We start from the raw sequence: 20,206 nt of genomic DNA on the forward strand, positions 1-20,206 counted from the left end.
AGTAATATGGACATTTGAAGAATATTGATTTTCTTCCAGGAACACAAGTTATCTTTCCATTTGTTTGTGTCTTCAATTTCTTTCAGCAATTATTGTGCTTTTCACACTACAATCTTTTACTTAATTGATTAAGTTTACTACTAAGTATTTTATTGTTTCTCATGTTGTGGTGAATTGGATAATATTATTTACTTCTTTTCCAGATGTTTTATTGTTAGTGTATAGGAATGCAACTGGTTTCCATATGATGATTTTATTCCTGCTACATAATGAATTTGCTCCAACAGATTATTGTTTGAATATCTAGGACGTTTTTTAATATAAGAATATATCATCTTCAATAATGACAATTTTCCTTTTTTTTTTGTGGAGATGCCTTTCATTCCTTTCTTTGCCTGATTGTTCTAGCTAGGACTTCCAGTACTGTGTTGAAAAGGAGGAGTGAGATAAGGCATACGTGTTTTGTTCTTAATATTAGAGAACAAATTTCAATCCTTCTATTTTCCATATTATGTTAGCTGTGAGTTTGTGGTATATGGCCTTAATTGTGCTGTGGTATGTTCCTTCGAATATCCAATTTGCTGAAGGTTTTATTTTGTCAACAACGTTTTTTTAGCATCTTTTGAGATGATCATATGATATTTATCTTTTATTGTATTAATGCACTGTATCCAATTTATGGATTTTTATGTTGTGAACCATCCTTGCAAATCAGGGATGAATTCATCTTGATCACGATGTATGATCTTTTTGATATTTTGTTGAATTAAGTTTATTAATATTTTATCAAGAATTTTTGCATCTGTATTCATAAGAGCCATCGGTATATAGTTTTGATTTCTCGTAGTGTCCTTATCTATATTTGATATAAGGATAATGTTAACGTCATATATAGTTTAGCATAAGGCTTGGGGTTAATGTTAGGATTAGCTTTATATCTTTTTTTTTCTTAGTCTAGGAAAGGTTTGTCAATTTGTTTACCTTTAAAACACTACCTTTTAGTTTCTTTACCATTTCTTTCATTATCACCTTTAATCCATTTATTTCCACTGTGATCTTTGTTATCTCCTTACTTATGCAAACTTTTGCATGGTCTGTATTTTCTTATCTATTTCCATGATTTCAGAAGTTAATTTGTTTATGTGACTCTCTTAACTGTACTTTTGTTGATGTGTGGATGCTGAGTTTCAGTTTTCAAAAGGGGACAGGAGGTTCTGGTTCAGGTAAGTAGCCCAGGTGGACCCTGAATTCATCTCTTCCCAGAAACACAGAAAATCTACAGTTCCATACAGTGCAATTTTCTCTGAGAGAGAGTCATCAGCTAGCTGACTCTTGCATGATGTGAAAATAAGGAAAAAGCCCATGTTGAGACAGGGAGGACAGATAGAGAGTCAGTCTCCACGGTAACCCCATCCCTGGGCACAGTCATATGCAACTCCCACATTCTCCTTGAATAGTGAAGAGGTTGATCCAACAGCCAGTGTCCCAACAATGAAGATTCCTTCTGAGGGATGATGCCCCAATAACTTCTAGGACTGAAAGTCAACTGGACTTAAATCCACAGGGCCACAAAATTAGAGCATAGAGACATTTCTCACGGATTTCCCCCCATGTCTTAGTGCAGGGGTAGCATTCAGATACATCCAGCTCCCAGCACCTCAGTAAAAAGACTTATTTGCATATTCTAAAAGCTGCAGACCATGTGTGAGGCTTCTAATTTGACACACACCTCCCAACAGAATGCAATCTTGTCTGGAGACTAGGGCAGTCTGCAGGTGCCAGCTTTGCATAGCCTCCCTGCCCCACTCCAGTTCACCAGTCTCTCCTGGGAAGGAGCTTGTGGACATGTTGCCCCAGTTTTTGTGATTGCTGTTCAGAAGATACATCCCATGTCTGCCTTGCTCTATTTTTTACTGGGGCTTGCACTCATGTGTCGCAGAGGTCTGTAGCACACAAACAAATAGTTCTTCACAGACTGTCATCCCCAGAGCTTAGTGCAGAGGGCATAGAAAGAAACACCTATCCTCAGTATTTCTCCAAAATAAATCTACTTACCTACTTTCAAATGCTTCCTGCGTGTCTGGTCCCAATTACCCTGCCTCTAGTTGTTGAATGAGAACCCTCTCTTTTGGGTCACTGTGGTTTATGCACAGAAAGCAATACAGAGAATATGGAAAAATGAACAGAGGAATATGTCCAAACAGAAGAACAAGATAAAACTCTAGAGACAGACTCACTGAAATAGGGATAAATGATTTACCTGATGAGTAGTTTCATTTATCGTGATAAACATTTTCACCAAGGTTAGGAGACTTTACATGAACAAAATGAGCGTTTCAATAAAGGGTTACAAAATACTAGAAATTATCAAATGGAGTCACATAGATGCAGAGTAAAGTAAACTGAAAAATTCAAAAGAGATTCAGCCATACTGGGTAAACTGGAAATAGAATCAATGAAATTGAAGATAGGTCAATGCAATTCATCCTTTTAGAGGAGCAAAAAGAATAAAGGATGAAAAGAATGAAGATGGCTTAAGAGACTATTAGGACACCATCACATAGATCAGTATTTTCATTATAGAAGACTCGGGAGGTGAAGGGAGAGTGAAATGGATGAAAGTTTATTTCAATAAGTAATGGTTGAAAATATCCCCTACCTGGGGGAAGTAATGGACGCCCAGTTCTAGGAATCCCAGAGTAGTCTAAATAATATAAATCCAAAAAGAACCACACTATAGTGTCTTATAAATAAAATATAAAAATATGAGAAGAAAAATGTTCAACTGACCGAGAAAAACACCTTGCTATATACAAGAGATCCTAAGGAAGAATATCTGTATGTTTTCCAGCAGAAATTTTGCAGGCCTAAGAGTGAGTGGCACAATATATTCAATGTGTTGAGAACTATATGCCATCCAAGGATAGTCTGCTGTGATAAGGTGTCTTTCATAATTGAAGGAGCAATAAGAGTTTATCAGACAAGGAAACCTAAAGACTTTACAGATTCTTTTTACAAGAAATTCTAAATGACTCACTTTATGTAGAAATAAAAATATTCTAATTAGTAAGAGGAGACATATGAAAATGTAAACCTCACTGGAACGGTAAAAATAATTAAGTTCAGATATGCTAATGCAATGTGGTGGCATATTACTTATAAATCTAGTATGAAGAGTGAAAGTCAGAAGTAGGAATATAACCATAATCACAATAAAGTGTTAGTAGATACATGAGGTAAAAAACATGTAGGTTTTACATCAAAAACATAAAATGTGGAGGCAGGTGGGTAACAATGTAGTTTCAGTATGCGTTAGAGTTCAAGTTGTTTTCAGCCTCTAATTGTTAGAACTACAATAGATGGTTTATATAAGCCTCATGATAACAAAAAGTCAAAACCTCTAGCAAATACGCAAAGGGAAAAGAATCTAAGAATAAGAGTAGAGAAAACCATTATGTCACTAAGGAGGGGAGCAAGATAAGAAAGAAGCCAAAGGATTACCAAACAGCCAGAAAAGAATGAAAAAAGTGACAATAGTAAGTCCACACCTCTCAATAAGACTTTCACTGAAAAAGGACTAAGTTCTCCAGTGAAACACATCGAATGTCTGAATATATAAATAAACAAAGCCGAGCTCTGTGCTGCTTACCAAAGCCTCATTACTGCTTTGGAGGCACAGACAGACTGAAGGTGAAGGGATGAGAAAGAACTGAATGGAAATGGAAACCAAAAAAAGCAGAGGTAGCTATAGTGACAACAGAAAAAGAAGACGTTAAGGCATTGACTGAGAAGGGACAAAGAAGGTCATCATATAATAATAAAATGGTCATCCAACAGGAGGATATAGGATTTGTAAATATTTGTGCACCCAATAGAGGAGAGCGTCAACATAGAAGACAGATATTAACAGAGATGAAGGGAGAGCTAGACAGTAGTACAATAAGAGGAGAGAGCTTCATTACCGCACTTTCAACAGTGGATCGATCATCCAGATGGAATGCCAACAATGAAACACTGGACTTAAATCACATGTTGGGACAGATGGACTTAACAGATATTTTCAAGCATTTCGTCTAAAGGAGGCAGCATAGACATTGTTCTAGAGCGATTCAGAAGCTTCTCCAGGATAGATCATATGTTAGGCCACAAAATATGTCTCCATATATTTAAGAATATTGAAATCATATCAAGCATCCTTTCCAACCACAATGGTAAGAAAGTAGAATTCAAGTAGAAGAAGAAAACTGGAAAAATCATAATGTGAGAAGATCAAACAATATGGTAGTGAACACCAGGATATCAGAGAAGTAATCAAAAGAGATGCAAAGTAATATACTAGTTGAATTAAATGGAAATACAACATACCAAAGTTTATGGGATGCAGCAAAGCAGTTCTAGTGGGAAGTTCGTAACGATGAATATCTGCATTAAGAAGAAAGGTCATTAAAACAACGTAAGATTATAATGCATGAAACTAGAACTAAGTAATAGAAGGAAGGAAATAAAAAACATAGAATCAAACTAACGGAAAGTAGAAAAGATTAATGAAACTAAGCAGGTGGCTTTTAAACTGATAAATGAGAGAACCATTTAGCAAACTCATTAAGAAAAAAAGACAGGACTGTAATACATAAAATTATAAATGAAATGGAAGACATTACAACTGATACCACAGAAATACGAAGCATAAAAAGAGACAACCATAAACAATTATAAAGCGACAAACAGGTCCGTCTAGAAGAAATGGAAAAATGGAAAAACATACAATTCACCAAGACTGAATCATAAGGAAATAAATCTCAACAGATCAGTTATTAAGGAGACTGAGTCAGTAATCAAAAACTTTCTAGAAGCCAATAAGTATCTACAACTAAATGGTTTCACTGTTTAAGTTCTACCAAACATTTAAGGAAGAATTAATGAGAGTGCTTCTTAAAATCTTTCTGAAATTAGAAGAGGAAGTAACACTTCTAAAGCCATTTATGAGGGCAGCATTTAAATGACACCAGAAATGGACATGGGCAGTAATAGAAAAGAAAGAAAAGTTCAACATCCCCGTGGACATAGGTGCAAAAAACCCTCATGTACATATTGGCAAACTGAATCCAATAATCCAGTAACAGGTCATATGCCATGATCAGATACAGTACATTGCACCCCATGACTTGTTTATAACCAAAAGTTTGTACCTTTGGACTTCATTGAAATAAGCTCCACTTAAAAATTATAAGTAATATTTGTGGGAATGATATTAAGTACATACTTTAACTGAAGGCTTAGCCATGCAGCATAATATGTTGGAAAGGATTCCAATTCAGAACACCAAAATTATATGTAATATTAATGGAGGACATGCTGTGTATGACACACTCCAATAGGTGATGAGTAATAATTATCTAACTTCATTATCTCTGTGAAGAGCTACTTAAAGAAGTAGCTACGACAATCAGCTGTACTTTATAGGTGCCAGTACTGAGGTCAGGAGAGGTTAATTTGCTCAAGGTAACAAAGCAGCAAGTGGAAAGCCAAAATTCAATGCATTGTGACTGATGCCAATGCTCATGTTGCAAACATCAAAAGTCATGATTCTGTCATGAATTAATTTTATTGTACTCCTTATTGCATCGAGTTTCTCACTTATGCATAGGAAATAATGCCGTGTCTGCCCTACAGGTCTATTGTGATGATTGATTAAGATCAGGTATTTGAGGAAATGTGCATGTGTGTGTATGTGTGTGTAGTTGTGTGTGTAATGGGTGTACTTTATAAACAGTGAGGTATCCACAGATCTACATTACTGTTCTGAAGCTGTTTACCAGATAGCTGTGTCAGGTTCATGGAAGTATTATTTTCCTCTTGCTTAAGGTTCCTCATCTGGAAATTGAAAGTATCAGACTAGGTGATCCCTAGGTACATAGCAGGTCTACTGACTCCAAATTGTTAAAAAAAAATAGTTGCCATCATGAGATCATGATAGGACCACGGGGTATTGGGTGATGGTGTCAGAAGAGAAGTGGCAAAGTGGGGCATGAGATTAGCTGGGACCAAACCTCCGTGACAACCATGTCTCCAGAGAGCAAGTACCTGGGGGCTTTCCTCCCTCTAACTGTCTTTTTTCCTGGCACCTCTACCCTTAACAACACATTTAAGAGGACCCCCAGGTGTGGGCATCTCTCTTGCTGTGAAAAGACAGCCAGTTTATAGACTAAAGCTCCTGTCTTTGAGGGTAATAGGGCTCACTGAGAAAACCCTTTTGGAAAAGAAATAAGCAGCTTCAACCTTTGGTGAAAACTGTGTGTTCCTGAGGGATCTGGGTCAAGGTGAGAGGGTGAGATTGGAGTGATCAGTGGATTCCGTGCTGTCTCAATAGCTGTGGGATCCTCCCGGTAGGACCTGTGCAGACGAGGTTTGTGGTCCTCAGCGTCCCCTGTTCGTCAGTCTCCCTCCCCCTCACCTCCACACCCTCCACTTAGGGCTCTTCCTTGGGTTTTCTCCTTATCCATATTGTCTGTCCTTCAGTGAAAAGATTAATAAGCTCTTACCTAACATTTCAGGTATTACTCTGGGGTGAGAGGCAGGTGATGATATCTAGTTCTTCAGTTTATTAAGGATGTGATCTTGAACTCTGTTGCCTTCTGTTTTTGTTCCTTTAACTGGGGATAATAAGATCACCTAGAAACTAATAGATGGTGTCTCTAAAGGATAAAAAAATTTTAGAATCTAGTAAAGGAGGACTTAATAAAAAATAGTAATTTACTGAATTATAGGGGAATATCCTAAACTGAAACATTCTTGTCTGTGTCTCAACTTTAACCATCACAAAGACCCTTTTAACATGATTTTTCCATGGAGAATAATTCTGTTTTTATAATAATGACAATTAACTTGATTTCCATTTAAATTTATAGCTTTAATTCATAATTTCTGAGTAGGGAATGACAAGCTAGTCGGTACATAATCATATGACAGGAACTCATGTATCATTTCAGTCCTTTGTAATATTGCAAATAGTTCTGTGTTGTCATCTTTGAAAAGACTGGCATAGTCCGGAGGCACTAGCTGGTGACACCATCTCAGGGATGCCACACCTGAGTGTAGGTAGTGTTGCCCTCTTTTACCTTCTTTCAATTTTGTTTCCTTCATTCAGCAACATTCTGTCTTTTGTAACCCAATTTATACTCTGCACAACCTTCCAAACTGACTGTGACCTTAACAGATAAGCATGGAAGAGTTTTGTGTAGTTTTGTTTTATATCCACATATTAAAATCTCCAGCATATTGACATCAGTCATCTTTTCTACTCCAATGAGTTAGTCATTGCATGGAAAAAGTTAATCAAAGACAGGGATTCTATTTAGAATATTTCTCCTTTTTTCTAGCTTACCTTATTTTAAGAACATACGTTTTCAGAGTCAATTTTATCATGAGTAAGTAAAACAACCCACCACTCCTGACTCTTTTTGGGCCCGTGACGGGTTAGACAGAATGAATTTAGGTGTGGCTGCCTCTGTTCCCAGAATGTAAAGGAAAGTGAAGAATTTTAGTGCAACTGCTTGATCAAATCTTGAATTATTTTCACAGATTTGATCTATTACGTTGGTATTTTTGGAGATGGTATGTGTAGCAGTCTATATTTTGAAAACATTTTCATAAAATCTAACTCCTCTTGAATAAAACATTTGACAAATGGCATGGCAGCACTCTATTCAAAGAGTAGCAGAAAGATTTCCAAGTTCAATTGCAATGAAGCAAGTAATATATTTTTGCTTCCACATCCAAAACAGCTTCAGAGAACTATTTATTAGTATAGTCAATATGTATTTACTGTTAAATGTAATTATTAGCATATTAGTATACCAGATTATTATTAAATAAAGCAACTCCACTAGGCCATCTGCTGTACATCATCAGTATTATCATTTCAGCTGCGTTTGGTGGTGGTGGAACATAACAAGTGCCATCAGGAGTTGATAATCCATCTGAGTGGGAGATAATGGAGCAATACACGATAGAAATAAAGACAATCATTTATGAAGAATATTATTAACATTGTGCTAGAGACATCTGCTTCAGTAATAACTGTATGAAGAGGTCCTGATGTGTCAGTGTTAGTTCTGCCTTGTTTTTCTTTGATAGGGAGGAAAGACAATGGGAATGATAATTGCTAACATTTATTTAGCCCTTATTGTTTTAAGCCCTTTATGCCATTGAATCCATGCAGCAACCCCATGAGGTGGTAAGCACAATAGCCCCGTTTGTAGATGAGGCAACTGTTGTACAGAGAGAGTAATAACTTGCTAAGAGTCCTATGCCAGGAAATAAAAGTAAGGAAAGTCTGAAGTCTTTCCTCTCATTCTTTCTTCATCATTTCCCATCTCCCTCTCCTTCTGCCTCTCTGTGCTGACTATTAAAGATTATGGATTTACGTATCTTAATAGATTTTCTACTTATAAATATAGAAGTTGTAGACAATTGAAAATAGAAGTATAAAGAAGAAAATCAAAACCATAACACTCATGATTTTGGTATTTGCAATTCATTCATGGGTGTGTGTGTGTGTGTGTGTGTGTGTGTGTGTGTGTGTGTGTGTGAGAGAGAGAGAGAGAGAGAGAGAGAGATAGATTATATAAAGCAATTGTTTCCTCTAATAAGGTGGAACTATTTTGTGCAATCAGCAGCAGCATATGGCAATGTGTATATTATATTGATTTATGCTTTTTATAGTAAAGGCATTGCTACACTGTCTATTTTATGTTTTGTGACTGTTTTCCCTATTAAGCAACTATACTTCAAGAGTATTTTACTTAAGTGGGTTTTTCTGCTATAACCAGATTTTAAATTGTTAAATCGTATTTTCTTCCATGTTTTCTGTTTTGGTGTTATATTTGCGATATATCATTCCCATCCCAAGATTACTTAAAGGCTTACCAAGTGTTTATCCTTCTCTATCAGTTGAAATATAACTTTAAAAGAACTACTAACTTAATCACATATTCAATTCTTACTAATATTTACCATTTTTTCTTAAATTTCAGTTGTTATTATGACACTTCTCTATTTTACAAGAATCATGAATTATCCATGTTTATTAAGCTTTGTAATACCTGAACGTACATGGCTTTTTATTTCTGGAATATTTTATATTTTACTTTTTTCATTTCTTAAATATTATAGTATACTTGACATACATTATATTAGTTTCAGGTGTGCAGCATAGGGATTCAACAGTTTTATGCTTTATGAAATTCTTACCATGATAAATATGTTTACCACCTGTCACCATACGATTATTGACTCTATTCACGATGCTGTAGTTTTCATTCCATGAATTATTTATTCCATAATTGGAAGTTTGTACCTCTTTATCCCATCACTCATTTCACCTAATCCCCCACCCCTTATGTCAACCACCAGGTTGTCTTCTGTATTTATGGTCTATTCCTGGTTTGGGTCTTGCTTGTTTGTTCATTTCAAATACTTTTCATTATTAATCTTTATCAAAATTTTCTTGGCTATTCTCAGTGATTCACTCTTTCATCTCAAGGAAGGTATAAAAAGTTATAGAACAGAGCCTACAGGTTATATCTATTATGAATCTGTTAGTAGTTCCAAGGAGCTGAGTGTATCAACAAAAAATATGAAATAAACCTATGAAGTACTTGGGCATTGAAATTACCCACTTGGACTCTTTCTCTGCATCAAGGCCCATCATAGCGTGATGTTGGTTGTCAGCTGACCTAAGGAGACTCAAATTCAAGCAAGCCTGATATGAAATCATTTACCTGGCTTGTGCCTTCTTGGCCTCAGGTGATTTGATGTGCTTCTATCCGAGGTCGGAATCTACGTCTGTCTTGAGGTACTGATGCCTGAGGCTGCCTGCAAGGCTGGTGATCTCTCAGGAAACTCCCCAATTGACCCATAAAACTCCAGCACCCCTGGTGTTCCTATCAATGCAGACAACTGCCACTCATGGTTATCTGTAAGCAATCAATGATAATAATAGCCAACAAATATGAAAACAGTTACTACGTACTAGACTGTGTGCTGAGCATTTGTATGAAATTTCTCCTGTAACCCTCCCAGGAACATGATGGTTCTGGACCGCTCATGGTTCTCACTTATTCTAAGTAGTCAATCTTAGTGTGTTTAAGCCATTGGGACTGGAACACAGAGCAGGAGGGTATCAGAAGGAAAACTCCAACGTCTTAATCTCTAAGTATAGTCCTGTGCTTTTCCTTAGGTAGGAAGATATCCTAAATGATAATATATTGGGTCAGAGTGAGCTATACCAGCATCCCTTTTGTGTACTTTCTATGAAGGCTTCCCTAGTACATTCATTCTTTAACCTCATTGGTCACACATGCTGTGCCCCACCAAATTACTATCAGAGTTATAAACTGTGATATAATTTCCTGACCAATTTGGATATCAGAAACTAAATACACTTGTACAGGTATGAGAAATAATTCCAAAAGGGTAAATGGGGGTAAAATCCCAATATTTCCAGAATCTCTTGCCTGGCCTTAGTGCACCTCCATATCAATAGGTGTTACCAAGGGGTGGAGAGAAGCAGTCCATCTACATATCACTGGATGACTTCAGAGGGGGCAGAGAGTGAGCGCACACATGGACCAGAGAGGTTTTGCGAGAGGTTCTGCTCACGAGAGACACTGGCGAGCAGGATTAGATGACTGCTTGGAAGCTATAAACAGGTTTCTTCCATTTCATTTCTCCGTTTGACTGATTTTGGCTTCAAAGATCATTTCCTCACGGCTTGGAACATATATTCCCCCTGGAGTTTGCATGGTGGTAGTTGAAGGAACTTTGAAACAGAAATGTGTCTTCATGGGTTCTATGCTTGGCCAGGCTGCCCCTAGAGATGGTGAAGGGAGACCCAGAAACCCACTGTGAATGGTGGGGTGGCCCATAGCTGTGGAGGGTGCTGCTTCACTCGGAGCCTCATATATGGGGCTTCCATTTGGGAAGCCCCTAGTAGGGCACTTGCCTAAACAAAACACCTTCTAAACAGGTGGGGCCTTCCCAGAATTGGGGAAGAGTTGATACACCAGAAGCTGTGGAATTAGTCCTCCATGAGATGGAGATAGAAGACTGCTTAGAGGCCCTCAGTGGCTGTATGGTGGCTGGGATTGTGTGATGTTTGTTTCTCAAGATATTGGAAAGGTTATTGAGGAGAGAGACATGGTGAGGCATGGCTTGGAGGAGCTGGATGATGACCTATGGGACGCCCTTAAGAAAGAGACACATACTGAGCAGTCAGGTTGTGCTCCTGATACACACGTCATCAGCGAGGGAGGAGGCAGCAGGAGAACCTGTGCTGCAGAAGGCCGTGGGGGTGCGGGAGGAAGGAGTGGGGCCCTCCTCGCTGAGACAGATCAAGGCAGCAGGAGCCGGGAGAGGATAAGTGGGTTGGGATGAGGGCCGAATTGTTACTAAGGACACCACCAAAGGCACCAGCCATTCCTGTACTAAAGACCCACCTCGTTGTAATCAAGAAAATAAAATGCAACAGCTGTGTGCTCCTCAGAGGGAGGAGTAGCCCCCTCCCCAGGTGGTGGAGCCCTCCATGCTCAGCCCCTGTACCCAGGATGAGCTGGTATAGGCAGAAGCCCTCAGAACCTGTGCGTACATGGCTTCTGCATCTCTGGAATATGAGGGTGGGAAACATTGTTACGTCGGGTTCTGACATGGATAGACTGGCTTCCCTGATGACTCACCCTTCCCTCCAGCAGTGATTGCAAAGTGCCCGTCACATCTCAGGGAACCAGGCACTTCGTTATTGGCTGACAGCAGCCATCAGGGTGATGGCCTAATCACTTTAGCCTAATCAGGGTGATTAACCATACTTACCCACTAGCTGGAAAACATATGTAGCACTCCAGCAGGTGTAATGGAAGCACGGCATGAAAAACATCATCTATATTATGGACCCCAAGGGCCCTGATGAGGAGTTGTTCACTGTAGGAATGAGAAATCTGGTGCTCCATACAGCTCCCCTATCTTTCTTTGGGTCCCTAGTGACTATTCTTTCCCCTCCATGCCCACCCAGTAGGGCAACCCATAAGTGAGTCGACCTGTACTTTAACAGATCTGGGATGTTGAAAATGAGAGCATGCAAGGAAGTTCGGGCTATGACTACAGGAGAGGTGCAAAGGGCCCTGTGAAGTTCTTGAGGACCCGAATCTTGGCTGATTTCATAAAGATGGGGGTAGTGAAAGAAAAAATTAATGGGTAGTCCAACAGGATCTTGTTAAAACTGTGGCACCAATTAAAGCCAAAGAAGCAGTTCCAGCCGCTGAGGTCCAGGACACAGAAGACAGAGGCAAAGCCCCACATCCAGCCTGGGTCCTTGCAAGACGAGCTGGGGGACAGTACTCAGGCTCTGCCTGGGCCCTTTCCCCACAGGAGGAGGACTGGGCATTGCGGTTTGACTGGGGTGCGGGGGTCAATGCTCCCACCGTGTGGGACATGGTGGGGCCACATGTAGAATTAGCAAATCATTGGTTCCCCACGAATGTACAATGTTGCTGGTGGACACAGGAGCTGAATGTTCTCTGATTTATGGGAACCCAGAATATTTTCCTGAGACCTTTGCTGTGATAGATGACTATGGAGTAAGGCACTTAGAGGGAAGAAAGTCCAAATCCTGTTGAAGATAGGGTGTGAACCCCAAAGGAGTGTACTCTGTAGATTTCCCCCATCCCCGAATATATTTTGGGGGTGGATATCCTTTAGGGCCTGTGATTACAGACCACTGCAGGTCAGCTCAGACTGAGGGAACATGTGGTAAAGGTAGTTCTGAGGGGACATGCTAAGCACCCACCTGTAGCTCTGCCTGTACCTTAACAGATGACAAATAGTAAGCAGTATACATTGCCTGGATTGCACAAGGAAACTGGAGGAACTCTACAGGAGCTGGAGAATGGGGGCTTCATAAATCCCACTCAGAGAATTTTTAATTCCCCAGTGTGGCCAGTGAAAATGCTGGACAGCTCATGGCATATGACCTTGGATTACAGGGAATTGAGAAAAGTCACACTGCCTTTGCATGCTGCTGCCCCTCAATAGCAGCCTTTATGGACACACTAAGTCATGAAATAGGGATATATCATTATGTTGTGGACCTTGGTAATGCTTCCTTCTCTGTTGACATAGCACAGGAAGTCATTTTTAGTTTGCGTTCAAGTGGGAAGGCCAACAGTGGACACTCACTGTCCTTCCACAGAGATACCTCCACAGTCCCACCGTTTGTTATGGAATTGTAGCCCAGGACTTGTCTACATGGAAGAAACTGAAAACTTTGTGGCTGTATCACTACATGGATGATATTATACTCATGTCTGATTCTCCTGAAGATTTAGAAGGGGCAGTACCTAGACTGCTGCAACATCTACAGGAGAAAGGATGGGCTGTGAATAGCACCAAGGTTCAGGGACCTGGTTAGTCAGTAAAATTCTTAGGGGTTGCCTGTTTAGGTAAAACCAGTTATCCCAGAAGCAGTCATAGAAATGTTCCATGCTTTCCCTAACACCTACCAGTGTGGCAGTATTACAATAGTTTTGGGGTCTTTTGGCCTACTGGAGAGTGTTTATCCCACACTTGGCACAAATTCTGAAGCCCTTATAGTGGTTGGTGCAAAATGGTATTAGGTGGGACTGGGAAGAAACATGTGCAGCTGCTCTTACTCCTTATAGGAGAGCGGTCAAGGCTGTACAGGTCTTGAGTGTAATGGACTCATCAATGTGCTGTGAGCTAGATGCTCAAGTAACCAAAGATGGGTATGGATGGGGCCTTTCAGAGAGGCTTGGATGGACATGTCAACCTATTTAATTCCTTTCACAAGTATGCAAAGGAGCAAAGGCCACGTACACCTTGATAGAGAAGCAACTGGCTGCTGTGTACCACACCTTGCTGGCTACGGAGCCCATCAACGGAACAGCTCTGATCAACGTAATAACTACCTATCCCATCACAGGGTGGGTCCAAGGCTGGAACGAAAGGCTGTAGAGTGGTGTGGCACAGACACCTACATTGGCCAAATGGGACAAATATTTACAGCAGTGTAACAACCTTTCCACTAGACCCTTACAAGGAGAGTTCCAATGCTTATTGGGGCCAGTGACATATAACAGTAGCCATTGGAAACCAAGAGTCCTTATCTGGAAGGAAAAGCCCCTATAGCTGAAGGTGCTTGGTACAGAAATTGCTCTAGTCTCAGGCACCCCAAAGTGGAGGGCTGTGGCTTTCCATCCTAAGACTGAGACAATATGGAAGAAGGATGGAGAGGGGAAGAGCAACCACGGGGCTGGGTTGCAGGCAATATGGTTCATGATTACCCATGAGCCTTCCCCCATAGTTGTCTGCACTGACAGCTGGGCCACCTACAGGGGCTTGTCCTTGTGGCTACCAACATGGTACCATGCCAACTGGATTGTTGGTCACTGGCTCCTTTGGGAGCAAGAGTTGTGGCAAGACCTATGGGCCTCTTGTCAGACTAATACAGTTACTGTATATGATTTGACTGACCATTTGCCCTTTTCATCCCCAAGGAATGATGAAGCAGATACATGGGCCCAGATGTTTTTTTGGCTAGAAGAAAAGTTTGCCTCTGATGTATCCCAGTGGTTACATCAGTGTTAGTTGCATGCTGGGCAAAAGACAGTATGGGCTGTAACCCATTGATGGGGCTTGCCACTGACCTTTGAAAAAATCAGCAGAGTATGTATGGAGTGCCTGTGTGTTCCTAGAGCAATTTACACTGAGTCTCACAGCATCATGGGACAATAGTAAAGGGGCTAATACCCCTTGTCAGGTGGCAAATAGACTACATTGGGCCTCTGCCCACATCAGAAGGGTATCAAAATGCCACGACTTGTGTGGACACAGTTACAGGACTGTTGATTGCTCTTCATACACATCGTGCAGATCAGCAAACCACCAAGAGAGGCCTAGAGCATCTCCTTGCAGCCTAAGGCTGGCTGCAGGTCATTGAGAATGATCAAGGCACCCACTTTACTGGACATGCATTTCAAGAATGCATGCAGCAGTTAGGGACAAAGTGGCAGTTTAATATACCGTATAACCGTACAATGGCAGAGTTTATAGGAAGGTATAATGGTTTTTAGAAGTCTGGCCCAAGTTCATATAACAATAGTCTATGGTGCTGGTCAGTTCACTTATGGACAGAGCTATGACCTTAGAATGAGAAGCCCCAAAAAGGAGCCTTGAGATCTGTGGACATGCTAACTCACATTGCTGCCTCTCCTGTACAACTGTATGTGCAAACCAAAGAGGAGTGAAGCCAGGATATGGCCGGCTGAGCAGCATCTTGCTGCCATACCAGCTGCACTCAACCCTGGAGACTCTATTGAGTGGATGTGATCCTGGACATTTCCACACATGGCCAGTGATGACTGGCCTTTCTGGCACCTTTGTAAAAAGGCCTGAAAGCTGGCCTCCTGTGTGTTCCTGCTGTAGCAGCAGAATGGCCCCCAAAGATCACAGTAGTCTGCCCAAAGCATCCACGAGGTAAGAGCATCTTACAGGGAAGTATTTTTTATCTTATGCCCAGTGCATGCACCTCCCAGCGCCCTGTACAGTGACCCATCTGTAACCCTCACAGGGAGCAGGTGAAAGTCTGGTGTACTAGACCAGGACAAGGTCCCTATCCTGCCACTGTCCTATCACGGGTCCAATCTCTTGCATTGATTCTACCTGATGGAGAAGATTTGTGTATGCTGGTGTCATTCAAACAGGTATCCTATTGCCCCCAAGGTAATTTCTTCTGTAGTCCCTGTGTCCTTGACCCACTTCCTGGCTGCAGCTGCAATGTGATGATTACTCTGAACTCCCTCCCTGTTCATGTACTGGCTCCTGTGGGATGGGCAAGCCAGGGACTTAATGTGTATAGGACTTTGAACCTCACTGAAACCCCCGGCTTGAGGATTATCATGATTTCATTGCCCCTGTTATTGTATGTTATTAGTCTGGTTGCAGTGCTCTAGTTTTCTTGCACACTGGCTGTTACCGATGATGGGGAGCAAGTAGATTGTGAGGCGAGATTTCTGGCAGGTGGACTGTGTGTAAAATTGCAATTATTTCCAGAATCTGTTGCCTGGCCTTAGTGGATTTCCATATTAATTGCTGCTTCCAAGGGGTGGATAGAAGTAGTACATTTCCACATCACTAGGTGATTACAAAGTGGGTGGAGGGTGAGGACCTACCAGGACTGGAGACGGTTTGTGGGGCCTGCACCCAGGTCACGAGAAACATGGAGAACAGAAGTAATAAGCAACAAACAGGTTTCTCCCACTTCTTTTCTCCCTTTGAGTGGTTTTGGCTTCAAAGATTATTTGCCCCAGGCTGGCAACATATATCTCCCCCAGCGGTATAGTAAATGTTTTTATTATGTATAATGGAAGACATTTAAAAAAATGTATCAGGATGACCATGGAGAACAGAAAAGCTATTTTAAATTAAATCTGGATTGATGGCACATATAGTTTTCTTATCATAAAGCAAGTTATATAATGCATAAATGGAGGTTTTTAAAAAACCATATTTTCTTCAACGATCTCTATGTATAATAATCACAGAATTTCTTTTGTCTTAAAAATTATTTATCAAATTTTTATATACCTGTTTCAATTCTCATGGGAACTCATGCTTTAATTGAGAACCTGAAGCACTGAACAGGTTTTCCTTGATAATGTGAGACGAAAATCTGCTGTGTTTCCACCGGAACAGTGAGCATTTCCCTTTTTCTGGTGCTCAGTGGAGGAAAAAGCTGGCATATAGGAGAATTGTAGTGCTATCACATTGACTTGAATCAACAGTTCTTTCTCTTGTCTCTTTTCTGATCTTAGGAGCAGCAAGGCTATGATTAGGAAAGGAAATATTACAGAGGTCACCTACTTCATCCTCTTGGGGTTCTCAGATTTTCCCAGAATGAAAGCAGTGTTCTTTGTTGTGTTCCTGGTGATCTACGTTACAACTCTGACTTGGAACCTGAGCCTCATCATCCTAATAAGGATGGATTCCCACCTCCATATACCCATGTACTTCTTCCTCAGTAACCTGTCTTTCATAGACATCTGCTATGTGACGTCCACAGCCCCCAAGATGCTCTCTGACTTCTACCTGGAACAACATACTATCACCGTTGTGGGCTGTGCTGTTCAGTACTTCTTCTTTGCAACCATGGGACTGAGTGAGTCTTGTGTCATGACAGCCATGGCTTATGACCGCTATGCTGCCATTTGTAATCCACTTCTCTACTCATCAGTCATGTCACCCACCCTCTGTGTTGGGATGGTGCTGGGATCCTATATGGCTTCAATCTCTGGTTCTGTATCCCAACTGTGTGCCATTCTTCAACTCCACTTCTGTGGGCCTAATGTCATCCACCACTTCTTCTGTGACATGCCCCAACTGTTAGTCCTGTCCTGCACTGACATTTTCTCTGCCAAACTCATACTTGCTATAGTAACAATGATCTTTGCAATAATAAGTGTCCTTGTTATCCTGATATCCTACGTCTATATTGTCATCTCCATTATGAAGATCACTACAGCTAAAGGCAGGTCCAAGGCTTTCAACACCTGTGCTTCTCACCTGACAGCAGTTTCCTTCTTCTATATCTCAAGTAGCTTTGTCTATTTGAGTTCCAGCTCTGGCGGGTCTTCCAAGTTCGACAGATTTGCATCGGTCTTCTACACAGTGGTCACTCCCATGTTGAATCCCTTGATTTACAGTCTGAGGAACAAGGAAATCAAAGATGCCTTGAAGAGGTTGCAGAGGAAAGGAGGTTATTACTGACTTCACTGTCTCTGACATTTTTTAAAACATATTATCCCTTCAGGATCATCTTAAGTCATAATACTGAGAATATGAATGGACTGTTACAAATTTCACACTACGTTTGGACAAAGAAGGTTTAATTTGCCATAAATTACACACCAAAATGGACCAATACGTGATACAAATCCACACAAACAGAATATTTTTAAGTCTTGCATCTCCATTACATTCATTCTATATGAAGAGTGTTTCTTTATTTATTAATCTGTCCACATCTATTTGTAAACATCAAGGTTTAGAAACATTTGGGCTTTCCTTGATTCTGAGACTGAACTCTTAGAGATACCTAGCACAGGCTCCAGGAGTGTGAAAACCATATCTGCTAAATATTCTAATGCAATGACATGATGGTGATTGATGTTTTTTTCTGTGTCTGACCAGATTTGGAGTAAACAGAGGTAGGGTTTGGGCATTTGGACAGAAAGAAAGCTATCAAATTGGTCTGATTATGCCTCCTGGAAACAGCAGCCTGGGACACCTAATGTTTGTGTAAGGCCTCTTTCAGTGCTAATCATCTAATAGATTTTTGGTCACATCCTCATGTCTACCAGCTCTAGTCTATGCAAGGCAGATGTTTCAGCCATATGGGGTCCCAGAACAATCATAAATTTGGATAGACTGAAGTATGTGGGCCCTGCAGTGCCATTTACTTATGAGTCTAGTGATTTCGTTTCTGGCATTTAGTGTCCAGTGGGGGTTTTGTTTGAGATATATTTGGAAGTCCATATCACAGCCAATAGTAATTTCTGAGAGTTGGCATTCTAACCTCTATTTCCTGCATTACATCCAGAAAATTCACCTTGCTTTACATAGCCAATCATTCACCTTATCAAGTGTTTTCTTATATTTCAGCATTTGTTCATATTTGGTAAGAGGGGCCTTGTGTGAGAGTTCATTGTTATAACAGAGCTACTGAATATTCAATATTGCCAAAATGAAGAATAAATAGGGTAAACTGTCATACATCTCCTATTGTCCATGCTCTTCATTTTATGTTTTAATGATTTATGGTTAAAGGAAGTGATATAATAGATGGAGTAGGATGGTTAGAGTTACTTTAATTATGATATGTTCCTGAAGCCCTTAAATACCAAGGAAGAAAATAGACAGTAGGATAGGCAGGGTTCTCACCTCCGGCCGGGTTATATAAAGCTTCTGGTCTTTGTGGTCGGGTTAAAAGAATAACATATGTAATAGCACCGACTATTGATGTGCCTGATTGATATCGGACTTGAATAAGCTGATACAAAACAGATGTCATTGCAATTACACATTATCCTTGGCAATTCATTTGGTCTTAATGTTGTTTTGCATCTCTGTTTTGATGAGTGATATGTTATTTTATTTAATTAAGGAGTATACGTGAAGAGGTATTTGAAGGTTTACCAAATCTTTCATGAGCTTCCACATGGGCAGAATTGAGAGAAAAGGAATTATTGCACCTCTGGAAAAGTATGTGAGGACTGTCCCCTGCCATGGAAAGAATGCAGTGTGAATTGTGTGGCCCCATGCAGGCATATGTATGGTCTCTGAAGCACTGCTTCTTAAAAATGTATACAAATGTGTGACAAGTCCATTTGTAAGGATTCTTGAGGTCTTTCTCAGGAGGCAGACCTCTGTGAGCTTTATAGTAGCATATTGAAAATAATTACTATGCAGTGCATTAGATCTCCAGATTTATTTGTCTTTGAGTGCAAGTGGGTATACTTAGTAACATCCCCTCAATTTTCTTGTTCTCAAACTGATTGTAACCACCACTTTATTCTCCTTTTTTATGAATTTGACTTTTAAGGTTCCACGTATTAATGATATTGTTCATTAGTGACATTATTCTCTGACTTATCTCACTTGGCATTATGATCCGAAATCCCATCCATGTTGTCACAAACTATAGGATTTACTTACTCCCATAGCTCAATAATATTCCACTGTTTGGGTATTCTATGTCTTCTTCACCCAGTCATTCATTGACAGGAACTTTGGTTGTTTCTTTATCTTGGCTCTTGTGAATAATGCTGCAATAAACATGTGGGTGTGGATATCTTTTAATATCCTGTTTTTATTTCTACTCTATATATAGACTGATGCAGAATTGCTGGGTCATATGGCATTCCCATTGTTGCCCTTTGAGTAACCTCCATAATGTTTTTAATAGTGGCTAAAAGAATTTGCATTCCCAAAAGGAGTATATAAGGGCTCATTTTCTACATGTCCTCACCAACGCATGATATCTCTTGTCTTCTTGACGATGGCCTTTCTAAAGATGTGAGGTGAGTTTCATTTTGGTTTTCCTTTTTCATTTCCCTGCTTGTTTTGTTGTTCAGCATGT

The 20,206-nt window shown here is 40.2% G+C and overlaps 1 protein-coding gene across 1 annotated transcript; it reads left to right on the forward strand.

Moving 5' to 3' along the window:
* Positions 1-16,896: 16,896 nt before the first annotated feature.
* LOC140847641 (olfactory receptor 5AN1-like) lies at positions 16,897-17,835 on the forward strand. Its single transcript, XM_073228358.1, has one exon. The coding sequence runs from the start codon at positions 16,897-16,899 to the stop codon at positions 17,833-17,835; it is 939 nt and encodes a 312-aa protein (XP_073084459.1).
* Positions 17,836-20,206: the final 2,371 nt, after the last annotated feature.

This window comes from Manis javanica, unplaced genomic scaffold, assembly GCF_040802235.1.
Source record: "Manis javanica isolate MJ-LG unplaced genomic scaffold, MJ_LKY HiC_scaffold_25, whole genome shotgun sequence".
In the NCBI taxonomy this organism is placed as follows: Eukaryota; Metazoa; Chordata; class Mammalia; order Pholidota; family Manidae; genus Manis; species Manis javanica.